The sequence below is a fragment of the Xyrauchen texanus genome, chromosome 20, assembly GCF_025860055.1.
Source record: "Xyrauchen texanus isolate HMW12.3.18 chromosome 20, RBS_HiC_50CHRs, whole genome shotgun sequence".
Lineage (NCBI taxonomy): Eukaryota > Metazoa > Chordata > Actinopteri > Cypriniformes > Catostomidae > Xyrauchen > Xyrauchen texanus.
This window is the reverse complement of record NC_068295.1, coordinates 12,726,935-12,743,325: the sequence shown is the minus strand read 5'-3', so window position 1 is coordinate 12,743,325 and position 16,391 is coordinate 12,726,935. Positions and strand designations below refer to the sequence as shown.

Sequence of the window (16,391 nt, the reverse complement as noted above, 5' to 3'; positions counted from 1 at the left end):
AAAGATCTCAGCTTCTGCTTACCTGGAAAGCTAGAGATTGTCATATCTAAAGTAATAAAAAATGAACAGGCACCCAGGGGTTTTGTACGATTCTGGGGTCATCCAATAAGAGTAATGCTTGAGGGCATAACTAGAACGTCTCCCTTCTATAAGTACTGATCTGATTGCAAAAATGTATATATACTAAAATGCATATGGTGTTAATAACCCATTCCTTTGCATCATGTTTGGTGACCTATTTTGTACATGTCGAATGAATGTAAGGTAATTGTGAGGCTGTCCTGCAATGTTTGAATTAAATTGAGGCAAATTGTCATTGCGGGTCATTATAGAACTTGGCAGTAAACTAAATGTCCTTGCCTTGAATTACTCATTCGGATGTAAGAAGGAGAGGCAGTGAATCAATTGGCGGCAGATGTTTAACTCTGGTCAAGGTTCTGAAATACTGTAAAACAGTCTCACATATTAGTTATATGCTTCTTGTTTATATTTAAAGGAATAGTTCATAATTCATTGGATTGTATAGAAAGAAGATGCACCACCCTCACTTTGTTTCAACAACCCCAAAAAACAGCTCAAAAATATTAAATATGTCCCTTATGTTTGTTAAAGAGAGACTGTTTTCCCCTTATAAGAGGCCAAACTATTTTTACTGGCTTCGGATCATAACATAATGCATATATGGAGGTTTTTGGCTAGAGGGAAGCCAATCCCTCAGAAATGTGCTATACGTCTGCATGTGGCAAATGTTTCTGCCCCATAAACCTTAGAAGCTATGTCTGAGAGTTTCTGCATTGGAAGAGTAAAGCATACTGTGATGATAGGAATATTGTCTGTTGCGGTATCCACAGTTCTTACACGGGTCAAGTGGCAGTGCAAGAACTGCAGTTAAGCATCCTAATTATGAGGTAATATGTAATGATAATAAAGAAAAATAAATCTAAATTATACAATTTGTAGAATACGTGTTCTGTGCTGATAAATTTGCTCATTTAAACATACCAGCTCTGAGCTCCCAAACGGAATAATCAAAAATAATTACTGTTTTCAAACAGGTTTCCTAAACTCTCCTCCTGCCTGCCATTGGTTGGACGGTCAAACAGATAGTCGAACTCCAAACTCCATTGCATTATAATGTTTTGTAATGTTTTGATACAGACAGAGCTGCAGTATTTACACTTTTGAGGGAAATCAACCTTTGAATGGCTCATTTATAATAGACTATTTAAACTGAGATATTAAAGGTGCACTCAGTAATTTTTGGTTTATGTTGTGCTGGTAAATATGGCAAACACCTAGTGGCGTGGATACATTAGTTTTCGGTTACCGATGTCCTTTTAGAAATTAACTATTCCCAGTTAGCCATGATTAATTTAATCTATGAGTGAAAGTTTCCAATAACAGGGCAGCTACTAAGATTAATCTAGTATTATTTGACTGCTCTCAACATGGCACCCCACATGAGGGGACCCTCAACATGTAGAATACTATTTCAAAATGACTGTTAATACTTCTTTGAGAGTAAAACGTTTTAATGAGGGGGAAAAAAAATGCTAATGTGTGCTTAGGAAGCCTGACTTGAGTTACTAGATTCGAATAGGCAACTTTGCTTGCTGAGCTACCCAATCATTCAGCTAATTTTAATTATAGCACATGTTCATTGTTGTTTGTTTTGGAACCCCCCCACATAAGTAAATGTGCTGCAACATATTTATCTAGACGATCTGTACACAAGAGACTCATTATTAGTAATAGTTTATGGTGGGCCTCTGCCCCCTGGGTCTTTTTTACAGTTATCAGTCTTGCTTTTTTGACAGAGATATCAAAGACAACACTAACCACAGGAATCCAAAGCATGTTGTGAAGTAAATTGCTTTCCATAGTATATAATGCAATATTCCCAATATACACTATCTTATTAATTGTTCAATGTACCTTGCTACAGCTTCTCTCTATTTTTACTTTATCTTTTGTGTGTTTTTAAAGCTGGTGTGTGTAATCTTTTCTATGCTAAAATGATTTCTCATAGCTCGGCTTAATATGCAGAGATCTATAAGTAAGCCTTTAGTAACTTAATTTCACCTAAAGGCAGGGGCGCAACTACACATTTCCGAGCGGGTATGCAAAACAAAATTTTGTGCCACATGTATCTGTCAAGTGAGGGGAGTGTCATCCATTATAAGCATCGAGTGGGGGTGTGGGGGGCAGCCGATTGCACCACCTTTATTGAGCCGCTGGCACCCACCTTTGCCTATGTATTGCATACCTTGAATATATGTTTTTTGCGCCTCTGCCTAAAGGTGTAACACTTTGGCTCTTTTACGCAGTCAAAACATTCCCAGTTTGTTTCAGTGGTCCATCCAGACTAACATTGGGCTGATCAATGGCATGAGTTTGGGGTGGGACTATCTGTTTGTACAACCAATGGAAGGGGGGAGGAGTTTACTGTTATCTGTTTGAAAAAAAAGTGATTTTTATTTAATTTTTTTAAATTACGCTTGGTAATACTAGTGGTGCAGAAATTACAGACTGCAGCTTTAGATTTTGATTCCATTTTGTCTAGTTATGATTACAGTATTTCCATGAATAATGGAACTATTCACTTTTGTTCTTAAATAGAAACTATTGAATGGCCAAGAACACAACCTTGCCTTGCTTTATTGATTTTGTTTTGATGCTTCTGTTGATATATTTATTTGTTTTTATCTAAAAGAAAATAAGGAAAAGAAAGGGCATTTTTAGGAGACATGTTGTGACCTGAGAGGGTGGGGAAGGGCAGTGGCTACTGGGAATCCAAAAACGTTTTTCTTTTCTTTGCCAGGAGCACTGTTTATGAAAGTTTTTGGTTTGCCCTCCCTTGTGTGAAAAGTTTGTGCAGCTAAATCATGTTTTCTTTTTTATCGAATTTGGTTTGGATGGCCACTTCCTGTTGATTGTTTTAAACTTCCTTTACACTGAAGGTATATTTAGTCGATGACAGACATGATGGTTTTGGTTAATTTATTGGTTGTTCTTTAGATTAGTGTTCATGCACTGTACATTTCAGGTTCCCATTAAAAAAAAAATAGTTAGTGAACATAGTCTGAACAATGGCAAATGAGTCACAAGCACTGTACTTCAACAGTGTCATTCACTAGGTCAATAGTAACAAGTTTCCTTTCCTCAAGGCTTTCTTCCACTCACATAGTTAAATTCACATGACTACTTAATTCCACCACAAATGTCAAGAGGTCATGGGTCAGGTCACCTTGAGCCTTTTGCGGGTCCCATATGCCATCTAGAATGCCCAGTCTCATATTAATTGGCTTACAATGAAACCGACAATGTTCAACCAGATACACAAGGTCCTAAGATGTTGGGTGAAATCCAGCACACACATCTGTCACAATTTGTGTGTATGTGGCACTATTTAAACATATTATTATTATTTTATTTAGATTTTTTTTAGCTTAAATCTATTACTTATATGTGCTTACTAAAAACTACAGAAATGTCAGCTTTGGGTTATGCTTATGTTCAGCTTATGCATTCCCATACCTGAACATAATACCTTTTTTCATTTTTTTTCCCTTGAAGATAGCAGTGAGGAAAAACATGTAGATTAATGAAACACATAATAAATGTAGCATATATAATAACTTAATTCACAACACCCTTACAAAGCCATATTAGCTATGTAATTCTCTGTATCTCTTCCCAAATTTTCAGAAAGTTTTAGTGAGTCAGATATATTTGAGTGAGTCAAGTAAAAATGTCTGTCTTATGTAAATCTTATTTTTTTTCATGTGCCATAATGTACAATAGAGCAAATCATACATACTTTGAATTTATGATAGGAGCAACAGGATATTTCTGTCTGCATTAATAAATGAATCAGTGAAGTTACACATTTAATTGACAGTTAATTCTTTGTTCACTGAAATTAACAGATTTATATGGACAAACTAAGCAAATATTAAGCAAGCCTCTTCATGAAGCTTATAATATGCAAATGATAGATGCACATGGAGAAAAAAAAAACAATGACACTATGTTAATCAGGATCATGGCAATATAATTTCTGTGTTAAAGGAATCATCAATGCAGATCACAACACAATGTAGCTTCTTCAGTCAGTGCTTCGACACAGTCATGGAAATACATGTTTTGACCACATAAAACAGCTTTGATATCTGGATTCTTGTTCATTTTAGTCTTAAAGTTCCCCTTCTGTCACTCACTCGATGTTGTGCGGATGTAGTGACACTAGGGGTCGCTCTTGAGAGCCCCGAACACCTCTGTACTTCTGAGAAAAGGCCAATGAGAATTGGCGAGTGGAATTTGCATGCCACTCCCCTGGACATTTAGGTATAAAAGGAGAAGGAATGCCTACTCTCATTCAGATTTTTTCTTTGGAGCCGCGCGGTTGTACTATCAGCGAGCTGAATACTACTGATGTTCCATTCAGAAGCGTATGCTGTTGGATATATGGCACATTTCCAACGGATTTCTCTCCTTCTGCACGACGAGTGCAGATTTCGCCCCTGGGTGCTTCAACAGTGCTAAAAGTGTGTATATTCCTGCTCAAAGGTATATTTTCTCTATTAGAGCACACACATTGACGCTGAACATCTTTTTAAAGACATGTCTTTTTAAGATGCCTTTCTGTCTTTGTGTGATTCCTGCATGCGGTTGTTATCTCTCCACCTCCGATGGTCACAGGCGCTGCCTCACCTGTCTGGGCAGCGATCACACTGAGGCAGTGTTTGTTGCCACTGAAATGGCCGGACCTTGTCTCAGCTCCTCAGCACATAACTTGAATGAGAGTGGGAATTCCTTCTCCTTTTATACTCGTATGTCCGGGGAAGTGACATGCAAATTCAACTCGCCAATTCTAATAGGCCTTTTCTCAAAAGAATAGAGGTGTTCGGGGCTCTCAAGAGCAATCCCTAGTGTCACTATATCGACACAACGTCTCATTCCCTCCATCACGGAACGAAGGTTACGATACTAACCAAGACGTTTCCTTGCCTTCTTATGACAGGATTTTTAGTTTTTCAAAACATTTACAAAGCGAATGTTGTGACATTGATTTATTTAGTTAGCTTGACCTTCATGGTTGAGTGCATTTCAAAATATATATTTTCCCATGGATATAATTTTTTTTTATTATTATTATTATTATAATTTTTTAGCAGTGTATGACTAACCCACCCACTTTTTAAATGTATGGATATTACATTAGTGTCAACCAAAAACATAAAGTCATACCCACCTGAAAATAAAATTGCGTTGAAATCCAGATTGTAATGCAGTATACCCTGAATATAAAAACTGTCAATATGTTCATATAACTGGGATAAATTACTTTCAAAAAGCAATTCCTGCTTACTCAAACTGTACCAAAACAAGACATATGTCATATTAACAAACAGACTGTCATATCATACATGCACAGTATTTTCATATCAGGTGCCATTCACACCAAACATATTTTTGCGTCTGCCTGCGCTGCTTTTCAGATGTTTATCAATGTAGATGGATGTCTTTGACGTTGTGCTGCTTCTCGCTAAGTTAAAAATAACTTAAACTGTTAAATCTTGAGAGGTCTTGAGATCTGCTTTCTATTTCTACATATATGCTTTCTATTTCCTATATTCTATTTTATTTGTTGTGCAGCATCTAGCTTTTTTATGCACAAAAAACATGTTTCAGCAAAAAGACAGAACATAAGATTTAATTGAATATACTTTAAGGGATAGTTAACCCAAAAATGAAAATTCTCTCATCATTTACTACCCCCTCATGCCACCCCAGTTGTGTATGACTCTTTTTCTTCTGCTGAACACAAATTAAGATTTTAACAAGAATAGACCTTTCAAACTCCAAAAATCACATAAAGGCAGCATAAAAGTAATCCAAATAACTCCAGTGGTTTATCATGTCTTCTGAAGTGATGTAATAACTTTGGGTGAGAAACAGATATATATATATATATATATATATAATAAAGGTCTGGTCACAATTCACTTGCATTGTCTAAAGAGCAGAAATGTACTTCTAAAAACCTTTGTTTGTGTTCATCAAAACAAAAAAGTAATCTACGCTTGAGATAATCTACATTTTGTCATGAGGTTAAATGATGAGACATATTTTATGTTTGGGTGAACTATCATTTTAAGTCAGTGTCTAGACAGTTTGATTGGATAACATTGCATGGTGTTTTTGCAGCACTTGTATGTCCTGGTGATCACTCAGAGCTGAAGTCTATGTTGATTGATAGGCAGGAGGGTCTTCCTGAGGAGGCTCCTGGGGCAGTTGGCGCAGAACGATGATGTGTGTAGTGGGCGTCTTGAGCAGCAACTCCAGCTCTTCCTCACTGCTCCCCAAAACACTCACTCCATTTACCTCCACCAGCCTGGAACAGAGCCATAACCTCAGAACAAAAGCTTTAACAGCTGCTGTATCAGTATCCCCACTGATATATCAATAATCTTGTGTGAATGCTTGTAAATGTAATGCACATTAGTATACTTCATTTTATGGACTACAACAGATGTTTTGAGTATTTGAGGTTGAGCAATGTGAGCATAACAATAATTAGACAAGAGGTAAATATGATAAAAAATGTTCATGATAAGTATAAGAATACAGTTTTAAGATTTGCTTAAGCATCATTCCACGAAAGACAGTTTTGTTTCAAGATATTTTGTTATTTCCTTGCATAATAAATACAAAATATACTATAGCTAGATTGTCTAGACCATGCATTTATTAGCACTTTTTACAATTATTTCAAACCAAGCTTGCATGCTAGGGCAATTTAATCATCTTCTCTCCTTAGTTTTACTTTTTTATTTATTTTTTATTTTTTTTGTCTTGATTCTCTCTCTCAAAAAAAGAGCTAATATATTTTGTGAGATAATATATATATATATATATATACTGTGTCTGTCTGTGTGTGTGTGTGTGTGTGTGTGTGTGTGTGTGTGTGTGTGTGTGTGTGTGTGTGTGTGTGTGTGAGAGTGTGTTTTTGTGATTTACGAGGACAATTTTTTAAGTTACAAACTGGTAATTACAAGGGTATTATGCTATAAATGTGATTTATGAGGACATTTCTAGTGTCCCCATAATTCAAATCGCTTAAAAATCATACTAAACAATGTTTTATTGAAAATGTAAAAATGCAGAAGGTTTTCTGTGAGGGTTAGGTTTAGGGGTTGTGTTAAGTTTAGAGGATAGAATCTATAGTTTGTACAGTATAAAAGTCATTATGTCTATGGAAAGTCCTCATAATGATAGGTAGACCAACATGTGTGTGTGTGAGTGTGTGTGTGTGTGTGTGTGTGTGTGTGTGTGTGTGTGTGTGTGTGTGTGTGTGTGAGCGTGTATTTATCACTTTGTGGGGACCAAATGTCCCCATAAGGATAGTGAAACCCGAAATTTTTGACCTTGTGGGGACATTTTGTCGGTCCCCATGAGGAAAACAGCTTATAAATCATACTAAATTATGTTTTTTGAAAATGTAAAAATGCAGAAAGTTTTCTGTGAGGGTTAGGTTTAGGGGTAGGGTTAGGTTTAGGGGATAGAATATAAAGTTTGTACAGTATAAAAACCATTATGTCTATGGAAAGTCCCCATAAAACATGGAAACACAACATGTGTGTGTGTGTGTGTGTGTGTGTGTGAACTATACACTCATTAGCACTTTATAAGGAACACCTGTACATCTATTTATTCATCATGTGGCAGCAGTGCAATGCATAAAATCACACAGATACGGGTCAGGAGCTTCAGTTAATATTCACATCAACCATTAAAATAGGGAAAATGTGATCTCAGTGATTTCGACCATGGCATGATTGTAGGAGCCAGATGGGCTAGTTTGAGTATTTCGGTAGCTGCTGTCCTCCTAGGATTCTCACGTCTCTAGAGTTTCCTCAGAATGGTGCCAAAAACAAAAAATATCCAGTGAGCCGCAGTTCTGCAGGCAGAAATGCCTTGTTGATGAGAGAGGTCAACAGAGAATGACCAGACTGGTTTGAACTGACAGAAAGGCTCCAGTAACTCAGAAAACCACTCAACTGTACTATTGTAGTGAGCAGAATAGCGCCTCCGAATGCACAACACGTTGAACCTTGAAGCGGATGGGCTACAACAGCAAAAGACCATGTCGGGCCCTTTATTAGGAGCACGGTGTTCCATAACAATGTGGTAAGTGTGTGCGTGTGTGTGTGTGTGTGTATATCTAAGCTTGTTCAATTTTATGCTTTCCTCAAAAGCCTAATGATTTTGAAAATAAGAAAGTAATTAAGCCTTTCTGTTTTGCCAGAAGTTTGGCAATTAACTTCCAAATACATGCAGTTTTCTGTTTCCAGTGGGTTAACATGCTTATATACATTTTGTCATTTAGCAGACGCTTTTATCCAAAGTAACTTAAAAAAAGAGGAAAATGACAAGCAATTTTTCAAACAAATACATACATATTGATTTTCCCTCCCTCTCTCTCATGACATGTATTTCATGTGTTTATGTGCACGTGTTTACGTGTATATGTTCATCATAGTTATGAGTTGTAAAACCCAGCTCACGAATGAAACGCTGAAACTGTAAGTCTTTATATTCTTCATGATTTTTTTTTTAATCTGTTCCTCACGCTTAGCCATCCAAGTTTTACATTTCAGTGTTTTCCTGTTATGCTCCATGTCTCCTTCAAATTTCCATAGCAACCGGGAAAAACACTTATGCTGATGGAACCTCTGTGATCCTCTCTGCTCTTAAAGGCTGGAAACTTCGGGATGTCTCTTGGCTTGTTTACGAGCGACCAATTAGGCTTAATTCATCAAAACATCTATTGCACTGAGATGACCTCTTTTTGTCTAACATTATTTCACAATTGTATTGTGTTGGAAGACTATGACCCAAAGTTTTTACTGGGTGGAAATCACTTCAATTCAACATGACATCAAAATGTAACCTATTGACTTTCTTGATGCCTTTCATTGTTTTAGTGTGAATGATTCATTGGATCACAAAATGTTTGTCTTTATAATCTTTTCTTAAAATTTAATCACTTGCCTCCCCTCTAAAACAACTTTTCTTTTTAGATGACGTCACACGTTTCTTTCTTTTCAACTCCCCACTTTCAACTAGTGTGTAATGCCAGTTTTCATGATGCAGGAACTTCCCGATGGATAAAGTCAAGTTGAATGCTGCAAATGCTGTTTTTTATGTTGACTTCAAGGGGTTACCTTAAAAGTTGTTACCTTAAGGTTTCATTTATACTTGGTGTGACCCTAATGTAATCAGGTTGATATAGTAATATTTAATAATATTTTTGACATGAATAAAACGAGTTAGTTTAGATGTTACAACAAGAAGCACATTGTTAAAGTTACTGATTTATTTTGTTTTTACAGTTCAGTTACCTGTCATTCAGACAGAGGTTTGTACACTCAGTATGTACCACCATCAGACCCTGGCCCTCGACCCAGCATGCAGAGAACCCATAATGACCGTCTGGGTCTGCTTGCACTTGGGTGGCCACCAGCATGACAGGAGACTGCAAAGGGACCAGCTGAGTCAGAGTGGTGCTCTTCCTCTTGGCTCTCTCCTGCAGAAAAAAACAGATGAGCCAGCATCAACAGCAGTGAATAGCTGGTGGCTCACCTCAATGAGACACTGCTCTCGTTTTATAGTAACTGAACTGGAGAGTCAGAGAATCTGTCTTAGAAACAACAGCTTTGAAATTGCGAGGTGTTACAGCTGACAGGCTGTCTGATCTGACCACTGCTGAGAAAATGAGCTATATTATTTGTGGAGTCAGCATTCTTCAACCTGAAAATGTCTACACTATTCACAGCATAGAGTCTTTCAAAACATATGCAGTCACCATTACTGAAATACATAGACCAATTGAAGCATTTTACATCTTCTAAATAGTGTTAATGTAAATTATGTGTAGAGATTGTTTTTATATGTATTTTTTGCTGCTATGCATATTAAATTTTGTCAAAAATCTGGTCTCTTAGGGGCTGTTCAGAACAAATGAACACTTAAAAAAGCTAGACACAGTGCAACGAATGGAACAGATTGTAAGTATCTAAAGTCAAGTAAAAACACTCACAAAAACAGCGTGTTTACAAAGAATAACAATTCAAAAACAGCACAAACAGTGGCAAAAACATGTCTAGTAAGAATGGCTGCTTTTGTCTTTTCTATCCTGTGACAAACAGATTCTCAGAGTATTTGATAGAGCACAGTGCTATAGCACCTCCAAAGTTCGATTCCCATGTAATGCATAAACTATTAAAATGTTTATCCTTAATGTACTGTAATTCACTTATAAATAAAAGTGGTTGCCAAATGCACCAAAGTATATTAAATATGTAATATGTACTTTTTTCATATAATATTCATGTTTGGCAATGTGTAAACGGCTTGTAACGCACGCAACTTAAACATTTTTTCCTTCCCGGACTTCCTAGGTTGCCTATTAAAGCCTGTAGGCTGATTTTCATGCGAAGGAACAGATAAAAGTGATTACTTCAAACTACAGTCTCGTATATTCAGATCCATATCACACTTTGAGAGTCAAATATAATATGCAGTCTCAAAGTTTGTAGTAAACAATCATAACTTTGTAATTTTAATTATGCTACCTCATCTGTTAGCATGATGTCAGTGAATCACGTTCAGCCTCTTTGTACGTTATTTCATTGTTTTAGTCGATGCTCGATCGCTCGCTCGCGTCCCTATGGAGTGTGTGCGTGATCACGAGCAACATGTAGCTGGCTGCAATTCACTTAACGCCCACAGGTGTCATTGATAACAAGGGTTTCTGAAACTTACATACTGCACCTTTAAAGCTGAAGTGTATAATTTCTGCAATAATAGGGTCACCAAACAGAATTTCAAAAATAATCACTGTTTTCAAACAGATTACAGAAAACTCCCCGTCTTCTACTGATTGAAAAACAGATTGTCCCACCCTTTTGACAGTGCCACAGAGACAAATCATTACACTTTTAGGTGAAATCAAACTACAAATGACTTATTTAAAAGGTTGGGATATGAGAAATATTTGTAATATAAAAAATAAATACATAAATATACACATAATTTTTAAGCAAAACTGCATTTATATATATAAAAAATATGACAGTTCAATTGTTGCACTCTAATGGGCCAAAATATGACATGACACATAACGAAGTAGCTCCTCACTTGTGAAAATGCAAGATCAATTGCTGAGACAGAGACTGAATACAGGAAGTGTGTGAAAAGATAGACACAGAGTGATCAGGTTTCTCTGAACATGCTGCAGAAAGCAGAGGTGAGGGCTTGACTCTCCTGGCGTGTGAAAGCCCTGCAGCCATGGCTACTGAGCCTCTCTCCAGACACTGGCACCAGACAGCTCGCTCACTCAGGAAACCCCCCTTGAAGAAATACTTAGCAGCCCTCATCACCCCACTGTTCTGATTCCCTAGGGCCTAAAAGACCCTCTTTCAAATTTTTGCGCTTTTTACCTAAGAGAAGTAGCATAAGGGCAGGTACTTTCGAAATTAATAATTCCAGAAAACCTTCTTTTGCTCCTACTGTCGGCCAGCCCTCATGTTAACCTGGTGCTGGAGCAAGATGAGGGTATAATTCTAAAAGTGATACTGGCCATGGAGCAAACAGTGGAAACTGGAGAACAAGATGAACAATGGAAATACAAAGAATATGACTTGGCAAATGGTCTTTGAAACCATAAAGTGTTGGGAGTTGCTCCATGATGAACAATTGGTTGAGAAATGGCCTTTCTTGGGCACACCTTCAGAAATTCCCTAACTCTTATGAGATGGGAGAGGAAGCTGTGCCAAGTCTTGGATTTTAGGATTGTGTTTTGCATGAGAAAGGCTTCCGGACGTGGTTAGAAAAGTGTGGCTGGTCTTAAATAATATAATGTAAGTGAGGCAATGTCTGTTACAATAATGCATTCGCAGGGTCCAGGAGTGCAGCATTGCATGCAGTAAAATGTCAACCTCAAGATGGACTATAAATCCATGACAGAGCCAAAAGCTACCACAACTATTAGCCACGGGGCCTCTTAGCCGCCAGTGCAGCTCAACAGGGTGACTGCCAAGACATTGTGAATCAAAGTGAGCCCATCTACGGGGAGCTATCGTGCTTGGACGTAAATGCAGTACTGTATCTACACCACCTTTCCCATGTGAAAAGTGAAACCTAATCCTAAAGTCTGCAAACAAATTCATCTCTGGCCTGAAGGAGAATGGATATTAAAATAAAAATGAAAAAAGAGAGGTTAGAAATGTTTGAGGGGTGCTTGTGCCAATTATTTCTAGGGGTTTTCCCACTCAAGTTCCTGTTTCCAAATTGGGACCCCACTTTGAAACAATATTTGTTATTTTTCCCCTCTATTTCCACAACTCCTCCCTCCCTCTTCCTGTCTGTTCTGATGCACAGCAGTCGTGATAGATCCCGTAGATTAGAGCCAATGATGAAATATTTCCTTGTTGTCCGATAATCTCGGGAAAATAAATGGCAGGCTGCTCCTTATTAGAACCAGGCTTGTATTAGTTCCCAGACTGCTCTGTGGCCTGACCTGCACCTTTCTCCCTGATTAGGTCATATGATAAACATTAGCGCCACTGCCTCTTTCCCACCAACTCAGCACCTAAAAACTGTGGCCTGAGGGCAGCAACGTGACACGCTCTATTCTTTCAAAGCTCCAGTCGGCATGTGTCCTTTCATGGCACCTTGTTAGGTCTCTACAGATGAGATGAAAGAGCCACTTTAAAAGGAGGACGAAGGTGGGAAAGAATCATCGGTACGGCCTTGACAAGGATAGTTTTACACTTAGTGTCAACCTAGTGCCAGACTAGCATTTTGTGTTGTGATGACTGCCAATGATTCATTGTGAAATAACACCATTAATTTCCTAGGTAACTCTGCTCACAAAATGAGGCAAGGAAGCAAAAGTCACATGGACTGAAAAGTCACTTTTAGGTGATTTCTGTGTAACTATTAACTGCTATTCTATGGAACTCAGCGATTGCGACATTCTGTTATGTACAAGAAAGTTGTATGGCTTTGGAATGACATGAGGGTGAATACATAATGACAGAATTAACATTTTTAAGTTAACTATTCTTTTTAGGCAAAAAGAAAAAAAAAAAAACAGCAATAATTATATGTTATGAGAACAGCCCCTAAAACTAATTCAGTTCTTCATGTCGATTAACTGCGTTCATTTTTACCCTCAAATATTTTTGTACGTCCAACAAAGTGCTAGCATATTGGGAAAGCCAAGACTCTAATGCTCACATTAGTACCATATGTTCAGCCTCATTAAAATGTGGTTTAAAATAATAACCACTGGCTTGCATTCACATGTCAGCACTATATCATTTTATACTGCACTAGGACAATCTAAGAAACAATCTAAAAAGGAATGTCAGATCAGGGGGTTTCTGGTTCACCTTGGCCTGGGTGTTCTCCAGAGCTGAACGTAGGTGAGCCACCTGCCGGTTGAGGTGGACCAGTGTTATCTCTTCTTTAAACACCTGGCAGTTCAGTCTCATCTTCTCCAGCAGCCGAACCTCTGCTTGCCTGAGGAGTAAACAAAACACTAACTGCTTCCATGAGATTTGTAAAGTTTAGTCATGGATATGGAAGCTTATCTGAACAGATATTCAATGTTCTGTCACTTTATATCAAAGTTAATTTAGTCAACATTTAAGGGTATACTATCATACAGATGAGCTTCAGAGTCCATTTGACATTGAAGAAAATAAACAAATCTCCAACTTTGATTTCATGGGGTCTTTAAGCAGTCTAAATATTTTTCTTCCCTCTCATGCTCTCAGACTCAAATATCTTAGATTAATGTCATCCAAAAACACTTTTATTGGCCAAGCACATAAAGGACATAATGAAACAGAAAACAATAAGGCTTCAACTAAGTGGCTTATCAGGTAATTAATGAGGACTTGGACATACTGATTCATGATGGTATTTTCTCACACCCTTATCCATTCCTGCTTTAAATCTGTCCAGCTCAAAAAAGATGTCAGAATAAATCAAAGGCTGTTATGTTGAGAAAAAGCAGGAAACTACTGGCTGAGACCCACACTGGCCTTTCCCTCAAACACCCTCTCTTTATTTGCGCACCTCATAAATTGAACAGGTACAGATTCCCGTACTAACACGAATGAATTCCTTTTTTCTGTGGAATACAAAAGAAGATTGTAGGCAGAATGTTGATATCAGTCACAATTCACTTTCATTGTATGGAAAAAAGTTGCAGTGACAGTAACTGGTGACTGAGGCTAACATTTTACCAAACATCTCCTTTTGTGTTCCACGGAAGCAAGTCAAACGGTTTTAAAACAACATGATGGTGAGTAAATGACAGAATTGTCACTTTTGGCTGAACTACCCTTCAAGATCTGCAGATTTCTAATTTCATCCAAAGCAACCTTTAGCACTGACACCAAACAGAATAATAAACTGAAACTGACTATAAAAAGAGCATCAAAAATCAGAGGATGCAGACTCTCAGTAAATTCTCTCTACAACAAGGAAATTGCACTCAGTGTATCCAAAACCAGCTCTGATACTCATTTTTTCCAGCCTCTGCCTTCTGGAAGATGCAACACATTATCCATGAAGAACAATGGTTTAATGAACAGTTTCTTTCCCACTCTTATTCCCAAAAATAATCTCATAGTACTAACTAACTGCTGTTCACTGTACTGCATTATCCTCCAGATCAGCACATTATAAGCCTGTTCTATTCTTTTCTATTCTATTGCTTTCCAATCTACAATGCTTTTTGCACTAATGTGTAAATACTGTAATTTATTTTTCAGCATAATCCTCCATATCAGCACATTCTATTCTATTATATTCTATTCCAAATGACACTGCTCTCTGCGCTAATGTGTAAATACTTTAAATTAATAGTCTGCATTATCCTCCAGATTAGCAACTACTATTCTATTGCTTTTCCAAACTACACTGGTCTCTGCACTGTGTAAATACCCTAATTTCATATTCTGCATTATCCTCCAGATTAGCACATTCTATTCTATTCAATTCTATTGTTTGCCAAACTATAAAGCTATTTGCACTAATGTGTACTGTAATTTAATATTCTCCATTATACTCCAGATAAGCACATTCTATTCTATTCTATTCTATTCTATTCTATTCTATTCTATTCTATTGTTTTCTAAACTAAACTGCTTTCTGCACTAATGTGTAAATACCCTAATTCAATAATCTGCATTATCCTCCAGATCAGCGCACTCTTTTCTATTCTATTTTGTTCTCTACTATTACACTGCTTCCAAACTACTCTGCTCTCAACACAAATGTGTAAATACTGTCATTTGTTATTGTGTTTTGTTATGGGTGACCAGCGTCCAAAAAATTAATACTCGCCAACTATACTTGTGAGTAAATAAAACTTTTTGTCAGTAACTTTATTAGGAACTGCAGGGTTTCTTTTCCCCCAGAACTCCATTTGGCAAATATAAGATTTTAATATTGTATGTAATATTAAATAAAAGCAACACACATAAACTGCTTACCCGCACATAAACTGACTACATCCTCACATGTTATTGTTATTTATACTTACTTTTTCTTCTGCACTGGTGCATTGTTCAGATTATCCCTGAGGATTTGAAGACTCTGTCTCTTCCTCTGCAGACTGTCCTGTGCCTGTCTTAGACATCTCTTCAGCTGCAAGCTGTCTAGCTGCTCTGTATCCACCTCTCCCTCCATCTTTTTCAGCTCTGAACAAAAGGCCACCAGACCATGGTAAAGCTCCTGGACCTGCTTATCATACACACAAAAGTTTAACAAAAAGCTAGAATCAGATCAATCAAGCTATGTGAATAAAATGGCAAAAGAAAACACAGGCTTTTTTGTCTTGAACGACAGGAATCGTTTACCTGTATGATGACATTTTGAAGTGAAGCAACCTGTTGGTTTAGCTCTCGAATCTTTCCGTCATTGTTTCGTAGATTCTTGCACAGAACATCATCAGCAGAACAAATAATGGCATCTGAAGAATTAGGGTCATCTTTCTGTGTTTTCTAAATGTTTTAAGACCCAATAGTTCAGTTATAAAGTTTATATCCCAAGATAATAACATTTGCATTTGTTTAGCCCATCATAATACTTCTTTAAAATTTGTGATTTTGTCTACCTTCCTACATAAGTGAAGCTCCATTAGTCTTGTATCTGAGCCAGGCAAATCTCCAATCTGCTGCTCGGGGGAGAACTCATCTGAAAACCGTGGAAAAATAGAGATGGTATGTAAAAGCAAATTCGCTGTGTAAATTCCAGAGCACTTACAAGCCACAAGCCATAAATGATTCTCTCCAAACTTTAGAGTA

General features: G+C 37.3%; 2 protein-coding genes across 2 annotated transcripts in view; both read right to left on the bottom strand.

Moving 5' to 3' along the window:
• Positions 1 to 5,067: 5,067 nt before the first annotated feature.
• LOC127661083 (uncharacterized) lies at positions 5,068 to 16,277 on the bottom strand. Its single transcript, XM_052151643.1, has 6 exons — positions 16,202 to 16,277; positions 15,945 to 16,088; positions 15,629 to 15,825; positions 13,464 to 13,593; positions 9,408 to 9,592; positions 5,068 to 6,397 (listed from the first exon to the last, which is right to left on the bottom strand). The coding sequence occupies exons 1-6, from the start codon at positions 16,223 to 16,225 to the stop codon at positions 6,247 to 6,249; spliced, it is 831 nt and encodes a 276-aa protein (XP_052007603.1). The 5' UTR covers positions 16,226 to 16,277; the 3' UTR covers positions 5,068 to 6,246.
• LOC127660318 (uncharacterized) overlaps positions 16,225 to 16,391 on the bottom strand; it is a 57,147-nt gene continuing 56,980 nt past the window's right edge. The window contains exon 10 of the mRNA XM_052150449.1: positions 16,225 to 16,281. Coding sequence (XP_052006409.1) covers positions 16,225 to 16,281 — 57 coding nt within the window. The remainder of the gene's footprint in view (positions 16,282 to 16,391) is intronic.